At 49.6% G+C, this 14748-nt stretch overlaps 6 protein-coding genes across 6 annotated transcripts; 2 read left to right on the top strand and 4 right to left on the bottom strand.

Annotated features, from left to right (window-relative positions):
* Positions 1-382: 382 nt before the first annotated feature.
* On the bottom strand, positions 383-1920 carry M431DRAFT_286011 (hypothetical protein). Its single transcript, XM_024914053.1, has 3 exons — positions 948-1920; positions 771-875; positions 383-694 (listed from the first exon to the last, which is right to left on the bottom strand). Exons 1-3 carry the CDS (start codon positions 1617-1619, stop codon positions 611-613), a joined length of 861 nt encoding a protein of 286 aa, XP_024778467.1. The 5' UTR covers positions 1620-1920; the 3' UTR covers positions 383-610.
* Positions 1921-2174: 254 nt separating this feature from the next.
* Positions 2175-2665, bottom strand: M431DRAFT_74943 (hypothetical protein; the record flags this gene model as incomplete). Its single annotated transcript, XM_024922288.1, has 2 exons — positions 2175-2480; positions 2579-2665. 2 exons carry the CDS (start codon positions 2663-2665, stop codon positions 2175-2177), a joined length of 393 nt encoding a protein of 130 aa, XP_024778466.1.
* A 2038-nt stretch (positions 2666-4703) lies between these two features.
* Positions 4704-5357, bottom strand: M431DRAFT_477957 (hypothetical protein; the record flags this gene model as incomplete). The annotated part of the gene is made up of 4 exons (XM_024915627.1): positions 4704-4740; positions 4801-4920; positions 4977-5234; positions 5320-5357. The coding sequence occupies 4 exons, from the start codon at positions 5355-5357 to the stop codon at positions 4704-4706; spliced, it is 453 nt and encodes a 150-aa protein (XP_024778465.1).
* A 295-nt stretch (positions 5358-5652) lies between these two features.
* M431DRAFT_133486 (hypothetical protein) lies at positions 5653-7522 on the top strand. Its single transcript, XM_024912502.1, has 2 exons — positions 5653-5767; positions 5831-7522. The coding sequence occupies exons 1-2, from the start codon at positions 5686-5688 to the stop codon at positions 7315-7317; spliced, it is 1569 nt and encodes a 522-aa protein (XP_024778464.1). The 5' UTR covers positions 5653-5685; the 3' UTR covers positions 7318-7522.
* Positions 7523-7892: 370 nt separating this feature from the next.
* M431DRAFT_490407 (hypothetical protein) lies at positions 7893-9552 on the bottom strand (the record flags this gene model as incomplete). Its single annotated transcript, XM_024916800.1, has 3 exons — positions 7893-9236; positions 9293-9423; positions 9483-9552. 3 exons carry the CDS (start codon positions 9550-9552, stop codon positions 7893-7895), a joined length of 1545 nt encoding a protein of 514 aa, XP_024778463.1.
* A 2662-nt stretch (positions 9553-12214) lies between these two features.
* On the top strand, positions 12215-14565 carry M431DRAFT_76513 (hypothetical protein; the record flags this gene model as incomplete). The annotated part of the gene is made up of 2 exons (XM_024922471.1): positions 12215-13196; positions 13259-14565. 2 exons carry the CDS (start codon positions 12215-12217, stop codon positions 14563-14565), a joined length of 2289 nt encoding a protein of 762 aa, XP_024778462.1.
* Between the last annotated feature and the right edge of the window lie 183 nt (positions 14566-14748).

Below are 14748 nucleotides of genomic sequence, written 5' to 3'. Positions count from 1 at the left end.
GCCGGCGAGCAATGACGGGAGAGCTGTGCGGCGTACATACTACGATGAGTAGTACTTATATGTATGGATGTCTACGATGTTATTATTATCGTCATGTGTTTGGGCGGGCGTTGTCGAGGCGGAGCGAAAAGCAAATCGACATGGTTATGATATGATGGGATCTTGTTTTTCTTCTTTTTTTCTTCCTCCAGTCGGATCTTGGAAGAGCCTCCTTGCTTGGGAGTATTTCTTGCTGGGCTTTTTCTTTCTTTCTTCCTACTTAATATTTTGCTCGAGTGTCAGAGGATATAGAAGAGACATATATGAGATAATTACAGATGTTTGGGGGGAGTTGTGCACTTCCTCTTGTTGAGGGCTAGATATACCTTGTTCTTCTTCTTCTTCTTCTTTTCTTGTCATCTGATTTAATCTTTTCGGATACTCTCTGCAGAGTGTGTTTATATATACAGATGCATTTGAGTATTTTAGCAGCGGAATTTGGCTGCTTTTTGCAGCTCGTCGTCTCATCATATCGTTACCCCATTTCTCTGGCATCATGCTGTGTAGGTAATTTCTTCAGACATTCTCCTTTTCATGTGTGCCATTCATATATGTACAAAGGACCAATCAATTACAACAAACCCAGATGCTTGGCATGGTGCTTAATATGGTCCTCGCCAAAGGTTGAGATGAAGAAGTATGAGTGGTCATAACCCTGCGAGAGAAGAATCATGTAAGTCAGCATACACCCAAGATGAGATTTGCCATGATGAAGCTGGAGAAAAACATACGTCTTGGTATCGTAGCTGCAGGCCCTCGATGCCCGCAGCCTTGGTGGCCTCTGCAAAGTTCTCGGGCAGAAGCTGTCTCTGCTTGTAAAAGTTGTCGGCGGTGCCCTAGTAACAATTTCTTAGCAACTTCTTCTCCTTCTTCCTCTCTTCGCTGGGACTGTTTTATTTTCAACATACCACGTCAAGCAGAGCATTCAGATATCCCTTCCAGTGCTTCACCAGCTCCGTCGCATCATGCTTCTTCCACTCCTCCTTGTCGGCCCCCAAATATCCCGTAAACGCCTTCTCCCCCCACGGACACGCACTCGGGTTCGACACGGGCGAGAACGCGCTGACACTCTTGTACTTGCCAGGGTTCTTCAAAAACAGCGTCAAAGCTCCGTGACCGCCCATAGAGTGGCCCGTAATAGACACACGCTGCGGATCCAGCTGCTTAAACTGCGAAAAGACGAGCTCGGGCAGCTCCTTGGTGATGTATGTCTCCATCTTGTAGTTTTGCGCCCACGGCTCCTGGGTAGCATCAATGTAAAAGGACGCAGCGCTGCCAAAGTCCCAGGAATCGTGCTCGCCGGGGTGGTTCGTGCCGCGGGGCGACGTGTCGGGATACAGAAGCGCGAGCTTGAGGGGCGCGGCGTGGGCGTGCAGGAAGCCCTTTTCGGTGACGTTGTCGGGGGTGCATGTCAGGCCGGACAGGTAGATGAGCAGCGGAGCGGGTTCGGACTCGGAGATGCCGGCGGGTAGGAAGAGGGTGAAGTTCATGGAGCCGCCGGTGACGGAGGATTGGTGGGTGAGCTTGAGGAAGCGGCCGCCAAAAGAGGCGATGGAGGCGTTGGTGGTGATGCTCGCCATGGTGTTTTGGAGGGGTTGATACAGTTACAGCCACAAGGTTGGGAATTGGCTAGATGAGGAGGTAATGCTTATATGGGAAGAAGAAAAAGAAGAATAAGTAGAAGCACAAGCTACTCATTAATAGGTAAAAGAGGTAGAAGCTATTTAACATCATCGACACATTGATCCGTATTTACCCCACCACCAGACGTGCCAAAACACCCCTCCGAAAGCTCTCTATTTCCATCATCATGACGCCCGAACTATGTCCGAAAGCAGCGATTCATTAAAGGCATCGGGTAATAGTATAAACGCCCATTCCCAAACACAAAACAGAAGCAAAACAATTAAAACAGCCGTTCTCCCGTTTAAATAAAACACTCCTGGCTTGATGTCATATCCTGGCATCCTTGTAAGTTTTATAAAGCTGATGGAGGGGCAGCTGTCAGTCTTCGAGTTTTCGATGGATGAGATGAATCCTCATTTGTTAATATAAGTCGTGCAATTAAACAAACAAAATGCGATCCTCCATCACTGAATTAAAAATTGTGTTTTTTGTTTTTTTGTTTTTCGTTTTTACTCAGTTGAAGTCGTCGTCTTCAGCGAACAGTCAAAGCTGGAAATCAAGGTGTTCCACTTAATAGCCCCCAGATTAAACTTGTTCTTGTAGTTAAAGTCGACGCTGCCAAAGGTACATCCCGTCGGGCTGGTGCAAATAGAGCCGCAGTCGCCAATGCGAGGGAAGCACTCAAAGTCTTCGCCGTCGGGGGCAAACGTGCTGGTGTTTTGGTGGAAAGGCGCGGGAAGCTGGTGGCACGTCTCGAGGGCGTAGACGCTGTAGCTGCAGGTGCCGGTTGCGTTGACGCCGGTGCACAAGAGGACCTGTGAGGTATTGACCCATAGTTAGAGATAATGTTCATTCAAATAAGTGATAGGAATGGAGAGGATGCAAGGGAGAGGAGAGGAGGGAGAAGACATACGCCGCCGATCTCGCGCTTGTGGATGGGAGTGCCGGAGACGGCAATGGCTGAAGAGACAGCAGCGGTGACGATGGTTGTGAACTTCATTTTGAATAGGATATGATGATTATGATTATGTTGTAGGTTCAAAGTTGTCTTTGTAGCTGAGTTATTCCCAAGAAAAGGTGACAGCACTGGAATGGAATCGAAAGTAAGAGTTAGAAAAGCCACAGCTTGTCTTATAGGTCAGTAGGTTGCGGTGTGATGTGCATGTTTGTCTCGATTCTCGTGGAACCGACCCGCCCATTTTATATACAAGCAGGACTCGATCCGTCGTGTTTCCCTCGCCTCCTCGCATTTGCTGACCGACGTAATGCAGCCGCCATTTCCTTCCCTTTCTTCCCTTCTCACTCTCTTTGTTGCCCCCGTAACCTTGCAACAAGATTCTGACTGACGTCTGTCCCCGTATTGCCTCCGCCCAGCAGCACGGGCCCCTAAGCAGCCACCCGAGAGTAAATGCTCCAGCTTTTAGGTGAGAATAAAGGATTGATCCATCTAGTTTCTTTGTGTTGGGTAATACGCTGTGCACATGCCCTTCTTACGGTCCCCTGAAATGGCGGCTCGAATAGGAAAGGTCGTGAGACATACGAGAGCCATGTGTCGATCCTCTTCTGTTTGTCGTGACTCGACGTCATACGAGTGGCTTGGCCGACGACAGAAGAGCCGATCACCGTGAGGATTTTGTCGAGGGAATACGAGGGACGGCGTTGGTTGGGCGGTCGGAATTTGCCTTATGCATCGGCCCTTGATATGGTAAACTACGGAATCTACCTATGGCACATGGCACATGGCAGCAAACTCGTCTAAATCCATGTAACACCATCTTCTCTCTTCTCTCTCCTGGGCCATACTGACAATAAGTAATCAAAAATAGCCTTCTTACACAGCCAGTCGGCAAACAACAGGTGAACAGCGCATTAACTCGTATATGCATGCAGGAACGGCACTTTGCCAACGGCCTTTATTCTCCGCTGCCGGCTGTTGAGTAACACTAGGTGACATTTTCAACAAGCTGCAGCTCATGCATAAAACTTAGAGAGCTTTCAGTACATGTTGTATAAAAATGAATTGATGATGATAAGAAGAAAATATTGTTTCTATCACATAAATAAATAAAACTCCAACGACAACACTTTTCGGGGTCCTAATCGACCTGCCCTTATGATGTCACAGTTTGGCTCCCGGGCTATTTTTAGTGAGCAATATGGAGAGACGGAGCGCTAAACTTGGCCTGGGGTTAGCTTCCAGTGCGGCTACTGATGGCCCGGCTGTGTATTTGTTCAAGTCCCGTCTTTTTTTGCTGTAACAGTTGTCACATGCAACGTAGCAGCCGTGATAATAGGAACAATCATGCCCCATTCTATTTTGAACGTATGTAGCTTTGGGAGCATATCTGTCTAAATCAAGTATTACTTCGATATGCCGCTTCACCCCTTCGCTTACCGCAGAGCAATTGGGATCTGGGTTGACAGCTTCAATTGTGGGCAGATTCTCTCATCATCACCGTGGCATGCAAATCATCCTGTAGCAAGAAAGCAATTCCATTGATATTTTTTTTAACCTCTTGATAATCTATTACTGTATTGACATACTTTGCAGTCATCCGTATAAAATAGCCTTTTACTATGCATTGCCAAATCAGTTTGTACAGGCTAGGACTTGCAACCCAAGTCTAAGCGCTCTAGACCCCCCAAGTTGCTCCCATATAATTCGTACATCTCTCGGTGTAGTTTTTCGGCTGCCTTGGATAGAGGCCCCTAATGTGGTTGCATGCGCCAGAGAGACAAATTGGTGGCCAGAGACGCATCCGATCTTTGGCTGAGATCAGTCCTGGTGCCACACCAAAGGCGGAGTAGCACAGTGTTGAGTCAAACATGCTGTCTTTATATCCTAGCCGAGAGCTGAAATTAATCGAATCTCGAAACGCCACGCTGATGAACAAGTTTTCTTCTCGACAAGATGAAGAAAGGCCGATGAAATACAGCATCGTACTCCTTAAACTCTCCTCTGCGAAAATGAAAAGAGTTGGCGTGAATCGAGTGTCATCATCTTTGCCCGCCTTCGTCTTTGCCAGGCTAGGCTTCGTCTACTGAAGAAGTTCTTCGCAGGTCCAGTCCTCGTAGCTGAAAAAATGTCAGCCCATCACACGTTCATCTCCTTGGCCGGACCAGAGTCCAACTTACTATCCATCGGGCATATATCTTCGCACGATGAGAGGGATCTTCTTCTCGCGTAGCTCCTTGATCGCAATCTGTAAAGGATCCGTCTCACCCTCGAGATCTACCAACACCGGCGCGTTCATGCTATACCAACCAGTTAGCACATCTGTATGCTACCCTCACATTCTTGCAATGCCAACCTAATCTGCAAGGCACGCGTGCCTAGGATACGTGCTCTCTCGTATTTTGTCATGTATGGTGTTGTCGTGCGCTGGTCGTCGGGAATCTTCTTGTCCTTGACGGACTTGTCTTTCGACGCATTCGCAGCCGCAGAGGGGTCTCCAGAAATGACAACGTTGTCCTGGTCGTCACCGTTCGCGTGCTCGCCATCTTCGTCATCGTGAACTTCGGGTTCGTAGAATTCGCCCACCTCATCCTCTTCCAACACGGGCTCATCGCTGTGCACCAGGGGGTCAGCGTTCTGTTCAACAGCCCTTTTGTTTCCAACTTTGCCTTCCTGTTAAGTCACGAGGCTGCACTTACCCGCCAACGGAAACGTCGTCATCGCCGAAATCAGACATTTTGAGGAAGTTAGATAGGTGTAAAGTCTAGGCGCGAGGTAGGAGGATTCGTTGCTGGCCGTTCAATCTTCAGCCTCGCGAAAAATATTATTCCAACACAGAGTCTCAAAGTTTTTCCGTAGCTTCCCCGGCTGGAGCTTGATGGTGCATCAGCAAGTCTCCACTTAGCGCTCTTCTTACTGGAGCAGGTCCGCTTCAATTGAATGCTACTGCAGTGTTTTCTTATCTTATCGTCCCGTGACCCACATAAAAAGTTCCCAATTTCTGCCATCGTCGATTGCTCGACGACATGTCACAGTTTTGCAGCAATTGACCGGTCATCCTCATCATGGGCAAACGGGTTGCTACAGAGGAGGCACCTCGTGCGTCTCCAGCAAAGAGAATGAATCTCCGCGGCATTCAAGTCTCATGTACGTCATCAGATTTCCAAAGAATCTGATACTGAATATGGCTAATAATGAATTTGCGAGTAGATGCTTTAGACGCCTTAGACGATGACGATGAGGATTATGCCCCAAGCGAGAATTATGCCCCAAGTGAAAGCCCAGAAAGCCCAGAAAGCCCAGAAAGCCCAAATTCAAGTGCAGAGGCCGAGTCAACCGTCACTGCTGCGACAACTCCTCGCACGAAATTCCCATCAGATTATAAGACATTGGCCTGCTCCTGGCCAGGATGCACAAAAAGTTTCAACCGTCCGGCTCGATTGAGAGACCATATGAACTCTCACACCAACTCCCGACCTCATAAATGCCCTTACGATGACTGCGACAAAGACTACATTGAAGATAAGCATCTGAAACAGCATATCAAGGCCGTTCATACAAATGACCGCAAATACGTCTGCCAGAGAGAGGGCTGCGGAAAGACCTTTGTAACAGGCACGAGATTGAAACGTCATCAGCTAGTTCATGAGGGAGCAGATAGATTCCGTTGTCAAGATTGCGGTCAAAGCTTCAGAAAGAGAGAGACACTCCACAAGCATGTACGGAAGGAGCACCAAGGCTTACCACCACATCAATGCCCGGAGCCGACATGCACAGCGGCATTCGACTCCAAAGGATCACTCAACCGGCATCGGGAGAGGGAGCACGGTCCACTCAAGTATTGGTGCATGGAATGCGCACCTGTAATGCGAGAAGACGGCACCATGCACCGAGTTGGATTTACGACCGATCCACAGCTGCAGTCGCATATGCGGCAAGAGCATCAAAACTGCATGTTCTGCGAATACAAGTCAAGCTCACTATGGGAGCTGGAAACACACATCGAAATTCATCATTCCGGAAAGACGGTCCAGGACCGCAAGACAGTGGCCTGCCCTCACGCTGGCTGCGACAAGAAATTCACAAAGAAGTCGAACCTGAACGTCCACATTCGCACCGCACATGAAGGATTCCGCTTCGTCTGTGGCGAGGTCGATCTGACCGGCCCCGGCCTCGAAGCCTGGACCAACGATCAAGGCTGCGGCGACAAATTCAGCACCAAGGTCCGATTAGAAGACCACATTCGTTTTATCCATTTGGGTCAAGAACGGCCCAAGCTTACCAAGACGGATAAATCCACTCCAACAGACCTCATCGACGAGATATCCGGAGTTACAAACGCCAAGAAACAGACAATCCGTTGTCCCCAATGCGGTGAGGGCTTCATTCGCTACTTTGATCTGAATGCTCACGTTGCATTTGTGCACGACTCAAAGCCCGCCGCCGACGATGCAGCTCCGTTTCCAAACCCGCCCGTCTTTAGTGTAGCCAACGGGAATGCTCTTGCCAATGGGCATCCTATTGAGGTGCAGCCTGCTTGGTCGGAAGACTTTCCTCCAGACGGCGTTTTCCCTTCTCAAATGACGTTTGACGTGGGACAGGATGGATGGGTAGAGGGTGATGAGACTCTATTGATGCTGGCTCGTGGGGAGGCAGGTCTAGATGGTACTATTGACCCTACACTGGGAGGCTTGTAGATCTGATGCGAACTAGGGGGGAGATGTTTTGGGCGTGTAAATGTTGATAAACGGTGCAGATAATTCGGGTAGATTCCTATATGGCTTAGACAAAGTTGATGCTAGAGAGCCCTGACATAGACAGATAGCGTCAGTAAAGACGTCACGATGCTAATGAAACAATGACAATGAACAAGAATGAATAAATAAATCAATCAATTATGCCAATGCTTCGACTCCAGAGTCGGTGATCCTAATCGCTAACAAACCATCAAATGATTATGCTTCCCATACCGCTTCTATCCATACTGCTCCCAGATCCCGCGTCCGTTACCAATAGAACTTATTCCTGACGCCCAGTCCTCCATTGTGTGAGATATGATAAGAAACACAAGTATATATCCACAAGCCGCCTGATTGCTCCTTGATGTATAGTCTAGTGCAGCCAAAATCCAATGCGCTATAGAGAGAGTGTGTGTTAAAAAAGAAAGTAAGAGATAAGCAAGATATTTCCGTATCATAGGGAAGAAATGGTGGCTATCAAATTGGTTGAGCCTCCTCCCTACGGCGAATTAACCATGAACAAATGTCGGGAATCAGTGCTCCGCGAACAAGGCGTTGCTGAGACCCAGCATAGACATGCCGAAGAAAGCAAAGAGCATACACAGGTTATGGTTGTGATTAAAACTCAGGCTTTCGACAAAGAGCTGCAGTCCAACACTGACCATGATGCCCGAAGTAAGTGCGAAAAGGCACCCGTACACAACTCCGCTCGGCGAGATGTTGGTACTGTTAGCGAGCTTGAACCACAGGGCGGCAATAGCTGCGCCAAGGGGCTGGGACAGGCCACCAAGGAGAGCCGACCAGGCCATGGCCCGCCAGCGGGAACCAAGAGCCATATACAGAGGCAAAGCCATGGCGAAGCCCTCAGAGATGTTGTGGACGAACAAGGCCATAAAAACGTTGAAGCCCAGAGCCGGGTTGACGTGGTTCGTAGCGTAGGTGATGAAGCCCTCTGGGAACTTGTGGAGGGCAATGGCTATGGACGTTTGCAATCCAATAGAAAGAAAGGCGTTGGCTGGAACGTGGTGATGATGCTGGGCTTCGGCATCGCCCTCGTCCATCTGCGAGCATGGATAGCCGTTTTCGCTGACGCCTTCGTCCGTCAGGGTCGTGGAGTCGCGAGACGCTATTCGGCTCGGGCTAACGCCTACGTCATGAATATCTCCATCGCCGTGATCGTGAGTGGCGTGGAATGAGTGATGGGCGTGGAAATGCCCAGTAGTTGCGCGTAGGGAGGGTGTGTTGCTTGCGGCGCGGCTGCTCAGGTGCTTGAAACACTCCTGTCCACAGGGATCAGTATATCCATAACATCGTTTGGACTCGTCACAGCGACAATCTGTATCCCAGAAAAAGGACATCATCCGCTTCCGAAGCCCAGGTGTGGATTGACGTCTAGTGTAGAGCACGGTATCGTCGGTAATGGCACGGCTGCGGGCAGACGGCGGAGGGCTGCCGGACCGCTGCACCATTTCGGAAGTGTGGCGAGTCAACATCGGGTTGGCATGAACATGCTCCGAGCTGAGCAGAGGAGTCACCTCGCTTGTGGGAGGCTGGTCATCACCATTCTCAGCAATGTCGGAAATTTTGTTGTCGGGCGGTTGGGAGAAGCGCCGTCTGGCTCGACTCGGTCGTGAATGCGCTCGGCCGATTGAGCCATGCGTATGGCCGTCGTGAGAGGCAACACTGCCATGGCTATGATCGCAGTCGACGACGTGGGAGGGCATGAACTGGTGGACGAGTCTCGAGACGGCCTGGATACCAATGAAGCCTCCGGCAAAGAAGCCCATCATGACAAGGCCAGCAGCTTGGTCGGACCAGCCTTCTTGCTGGAAATATTCTTTCGATTCGGGGAGCATGCTGTAGAGCGAAGAGAATAGCTAAAAGGGGGGTCAGCAATCTGCATTGCACAAGGAGTTGAGACATGAATGCTTACCATGACGCCAAAGCTCAAGCTCAGCGAGCACGCGAGGAAGATGTTGCTATCTTGGATGCGAAAGTTGGCCTTGCCCGGAAGGAGGCGCACGAAGATATCGACGCATATGATGGACGCGCCAAAGACGCAAGCTTCATCGAGAACAAGATGGTTAGTCGCCAGCCGATAACGTCAACGGAATATAACATACCTAAACCGCTCACTGCGGACAAGATCCACCCCCTGGTGTCATTGTCGATACTCCTCGCCAGCAGCTTCATGGCGACTCTTCTCTTCTCTTCTCTCCTCGAACAAGGTGGATGCGGCTACGGCGGCACAGGCATCAAGCGCTCTGCGTGCTGTGTCTCTCTGTAGTGAATGGATTTGTCGAGCGTCGAGGATGTTGGGAATGGAGATGCCGTGTTCGATTTCCAGAATCCGAACTGGAGGCGATGGTTTTAAGTGCTCGGAGAGATTATGTAGGAGTTGTGGTGTAGTGTCAGAGAGTCTTGCTTAGCTGCAAAAGATTTGGAAGTCTACATGCAAGGGTCTGGTTTAGTGAGCAGTCCGCTGACGTAGGAGGGGATTTTATAGTGAGTGAGCGAGTGAGGCAGCAACTAGAACAAAGATGTGAACAGGTGCCTAGAGAACGCCAACAGAATCCTACATTAACAGTTCAGGAGGTTACAGGGAATGCATCCATCATGAACAGCTGTTGGTTGTGCAAAAATACTCGTCAATTCGTCTCAACTACTCTATAATGAACTCTGGCCATTGTTCAACGAGCGATTTCCGCGCAAGTACAAAAGCCTAGAGGCTCAGTGAGCTGATGACAAACCGTTCAGCGGGCCATCCAGGTTCTCTCCGCGAAGCTCCGGTAGCACACTAGCGGATTGTAGCAGCGCTATCAAGGTTCTCGCAGCCAAGGATTCCCCCTCCTACATAATAATCTGACACATGATCTATCGAATCAAGAGGGCTGTATGAACGAGGTGCGTGCGCAGGTTTGTGTACAAGAGGTCAAAGAAAGGGATCTACAAATATCTGCAGCGGTCCATGAACGGGAAACGCATAGCAAAAATACTTGTACTAAACGGATGCTCTTTGGGCTCATGTTTGTACCTCGCAGCATGAAAAAGCACAAGCCAACCGTGCGCAGCGCATACAAAATCTCTTCCAACAACCAACTGCAATGAACTGCCTCAATGGCACCACCGCTACCTAGTATCAGCGCTGGAGCATCTCCCAGTCATCATCAACCACGCATAAGAGTGTCTTGGGCGACAGTCAATGGAATTGATGTCTCACTAAATACAGAGCCTAGTCCTCGTACATGTAATCGCCCTTTTCTGTGTCATGACTTGTGCCGCCACTGTGGCGCCTCTCAGGCGGTTACAGTAAATGCAGCCCCCCCACTGCGGACCGCTTAATTCCTGTGCGACGAATCACGGCATCGTGCTTTGTAAATGCATGCAGCTACCAAGCATGCAAGTTGCCGACCCAATCGGATGTTGACGAGAGTTTAATATGGCGGTTGGCCTTGATATACGATACGAGCAACGGACAACAGACAAAGGGTGTCCCGAATTTTTCAGGTATTTGGCTAGAGACCAAAACAACATAAGCCCAAGAATTTAAAATCGATCATCATCAGGTTGTTCAAAGATAAGATTTAAAATATTCCAGCATGAAAAGAAGGTTCAAGGCCCCATCACCGATGCGAGTAGTAAGTACGGTCCAAAAAAGACTGGTTTAAAGACTGGTATGCATGATCTTGTTTTGCAAAGCGCCAAACTCTCTGTCGGGCTGGTACCTACAAATAGGCATAATACAGAGTATAGGTAGGTACCTGTATAGGCACTAGGTCTAGTAGTCAACGATGACAGCTACTCTACGGGTATCTTAAATTGGAGTGCTAGAGATGATCTCAAATGAAACATGCGTCGCCAAAAGGCAATGATAACTGTACAAATGCCATCTGCCACCAGTATATCAGCTTCTACGCAGATAGGCACCATGACCGCGCTCATTGTTGCCGTGCCATCTGCATTTACCTTTTAAAGCTGGAAGTTTGGATCAAGACTGGACAAACATAATAGGTACCTCAAGCTCAAGCCGAGAAAGATACCTTATGTACTTGAACACTGTAATAAACGTCCAAGCAGCATTGTATAATCACACTCAGCCTCTCTCCAACATAGGTGCTTAGCATACCATAAACGAGTCTAGAGTTTCTAGAAGTGCAAAACTCCATGGACCCTGGCCATCTTCATTTCTCGGCAGTGCTTGAGTCACCTGAATTTGACCTGCAGGAGCCATACAGGGTTTGGTCCCAGCGTCAAGGAGAACACTGGAAACGAGCTGGATTCCATGAGCCCCTGACGCGCTAGAGCCGCAGCAGCTATTTATAGACTCATAGCAAACATCGATAACAGATACAAGTAGTTGACGCTGGAGAGATGTGTACAGGCAATGTACAGGCAGGCCCCCATACAAATACTCATATCAACGATATCAGCATTGAGCTTCTGTTTCTCCAGCGGCATACCTGCATGATGTGTGCCTGTACTAGGATCCGGATCGATATTTAGCCCCAGACTCTACCTGCTGGTTCTGGTAGTTCCAGGTTCTTCTAGTGGGGGCTGCCATGCATCAGGCTTAATTGCCCCCGCTAAAATTTAGGGAGTCCCCCAACAAAAAAATACTGGAGGCGTGCCGTAATTAGCCACCGGCACTGCAGACGTCATGCAGCCGGCGGGCTCATGAGGCGCAAACGGGTTCCGAGGCTTGTCAAATCTGCGCTTTACATTCACTTGTAATCTTACGACTCCTCGCCTGAATCACATGGAGCGCAAGTCCCGCCATATATGGGCTGCGCTGTCTATGATCTCTTCTGCTTCTTGAAGATGAATGAGTTCCTGCACGGCGTGAATCTGCATCACCATGTCGGCCGAAACAACGACGAAACCCTATCCCGAGCTTGCTCCATACGACGATGCGTATGGCTTCTCCCGCGAGTCCTTTGACCCGTCAGCGCTACCAAACTACGACTGTGATTACCTCGATTCCGAAGATTTGATCGCATTCGAGACGGCGTTGCAGGCACCCGATCCTCTACAAAGTCCCATCGATGACACATCCAGCCTAAGGTCGCCGAGAAGCGTCAGTTCTGTCAACCTGACCAAGAGAGATTCGACGACTGGCAGCGTCCTGGAAGATGACGCCGCCGCCGTCGCAGCATCAGCTGGTGCTGCTGGAGGCGATTTGCTTGTGCCACCGACCCCGACCCTAGGGACATTTGTCACAGCGCAGAACGACTGGGCGCCGGTGACCCCCAGCAAACACCGAAACAGACGAGGGAGCAAGAAGAAGAAGAAAGGCAAAGGGCCAGTAGAAGGCCTGCTGGGCACCCGAACAAAAGATGAGACGAGAGAAGGATATCTATACCTCCTCTCCAAATGGCCTCTGCTTTTCTTCGTCTTTGCATGGCTCATCGGGCTGAGCATCGCATACCTGTCAACGAGGTGGTACATTTGGTTTTACGAACAATTCTGGACATGGCGTGGCCGACGTGAAATCTTGCGTAAGAACATGCGCAGGACTTCCAGCTACAAAGGCTGGGTCACGGCTGCGAAAGAGTTGGATGACTTCTTGGGCCGAAAGAACTGGAGAGAAGTTGACGACTTTGCCTACTACGACTCCAAAACTGTAAAACGAGTTTGGAGTCAAATTCGCAAGACGCGAGCCAAGGCAGAGGCGCTTGAGATTGACGGCGACCAACAGGAATTGAAGAAGGCTGTTGATGATCTGAGGGCACTACTGGAGGCCTGCGTCAAGAATAACTTTGTTGGTGTGGAAAATCCAAGACTGTACAGCCAAACATACTATGGAACCAAGAACCTGGTCCAGAATTTTGTCGATGATGGTAAGCGGCCTATCTGCGCCTTGATGAAACTCGATTCTAATAGGATGCTAACTTGTGCTTAGTCGAAAAGAGTCTCCGATTTCTCCTTAATACGGAACACCTCGACGCCGATGAAAAACGAATACTGTTCAAGCACGTACACGCCAATTACGGACGAACGGCCCTCTGTCTATCCGGTGGGGCTACATTTGCCTATTACCATATTGGAGTTGTGAAGGCGATGCTTGATGCCGACTTGCTGCCTGACGTTATCACTGGAACCAGCGGTGGCGCACTGATAGCCGGTCTCGTTGCTACCCATACCAACGATGAACTGAAAGAGCTTCTGATACCGGCGCTTGCGCATCGAATTACTGCCTGCGGTGAATCCATGAAGACTTGGTTTCCCAGGTGGTGGAAGACTGGGGCGCGCTTTGACTCAGTGGACTGGGCCGAGCGGTGCTCTTGGTTCACAAGGGGCTCAATGACTTTTAGGGAGGCCTACGAGCGAACCGGCCGAATCCTCAACGTCAGCTGTGTCCCGGCTGACCCTCATTCTCCAGCCATTCTTTGCAACTATCTAACCAGCCCTGACTGTGTCATTTGGTCTGCTGTGCTGGCATCAGCGGCTGTTCCAGGAATTCTCAACCCGGTCGTCCTCATGATGAAAATGCGAGATGGAACTCTAGCACCTTACTCGTTCGGCCACAAGTGGAAAGACGGCAGCTTGAGAACTGATATTCCCATCAAGGCGTTGAACACACACTTCAACGTCAACTTTACCGTTGTGAGCCAAGTCAACCCACACATAAACCTCTTCTTCTTCTCTTCAAGAGGCACAGTTGGCCACCCCGTCACGCATCGCAAAGGGCGTGGCTGGCGTGGTGGCTACCTCATGTCGGCAATAGAACATTATCTCAAACTCGACATGAATAAGTGGCTCAAATTTATTCGACACGCGGAGCTGCTACCTCGCCCTCTGGGACAGGATTGGAGCCAGCTCTGGCTGCAGGAGTTTGGCGGCACCATTACCATCTGGCCAAAATCGATCCCTTCAGATTACTGGCACATTTTGACGGATCCCGACGCCGAGCGACTGGCCCGGATGATACATGAAGGACAGCAGAGTACATTTCCGAAGCTCAAGTTCATGTCAAACCGCCTCAAGATAGAGAGAATGATAGAGCAGGGGAGGAGAGAAACCAGGCCATGGGCGAGAAGAGGAAGCATGCAGAGAATTTACAGCGACGATGATTTGAGAAGCATTCTGCTGGAAGAGATGGCAGTGACGTCTTCGACAACGGAAGACGATTCGGAGCAGGATGGGGAGATCAACAGCGAAATAACGCCGTCTCAAGATGGTGGGGACAAGGACGAGATTGACACTTGAAGAGACATAAAATAAGCGGCTTGGAGCATCATTATTTAGAATTAGCTTGGGTATTACTTTTCAGCTGTACAGCGCAGTATTAGACGAGTAGCATTGTCAGATTTGAAAAATTGAAATTTAACACAAGCAGTGATTCATTATCGCATGTTGTGCACAAAGTTGAATGTAAAGAAGAAAAAAATC

This window comes from Trichoderma harzianum (genome assembly GCF_003025095.1).
Source record: "Trichoderma harzianum CBS 226.95 unplaced genomic scaffold M431scaffold_2, whole genome shotgun sequence".
NCBI lineage: Eukaryota > Fungi > Ascomycota > Sordariomycetes > Hypocreales > Hypocreaceae > Trichoderma > Trichoderma harzianum.
This window is presented reverse-complemented; position numbering and strand designations above follow the sequence as displayed.

Excerpts from the sequence above, each read along its gene's own strand:
- M431DRAFT_286011 (XM_024914053.1), bottom strand. The coding sequence starts at position 1,619 with ATGGCGAGCATCACCACCAACGCCTCCATCGCCTCTTTTGGCGGCCGC. Across the intron at positions 876-947 it reads TGAATGCTCTGCTTGACGTG|GGCACCGCCGACAACTTTTA; the intron begins GTATGTTGAAAA and ends AATTGTTACTAG. Across the intron at positions 695-770 it reads TGCAGCTACGATACCAAGAC|GGTTATGACCACTCATACTT; the intron begins GTATGTTTTTCT and ends CTTCTCTCGCAG.
- M431DRAFT_133486 (XM_024912502.1), top strand. The coding sequence starts at position 5,686 with ATGGGCAAACGGGTTGCTACAGAGGAGGCACCTCGTGCGTCTCCAGCA. Across the intron at positions 5,768-5,830 it reads CCGCGGCATTCAAGTCTCAT|ATGCTTTAGACGCCTTAGAC; the intron begins GTACGTCATCAG and ends ATTTGCGAGTAG.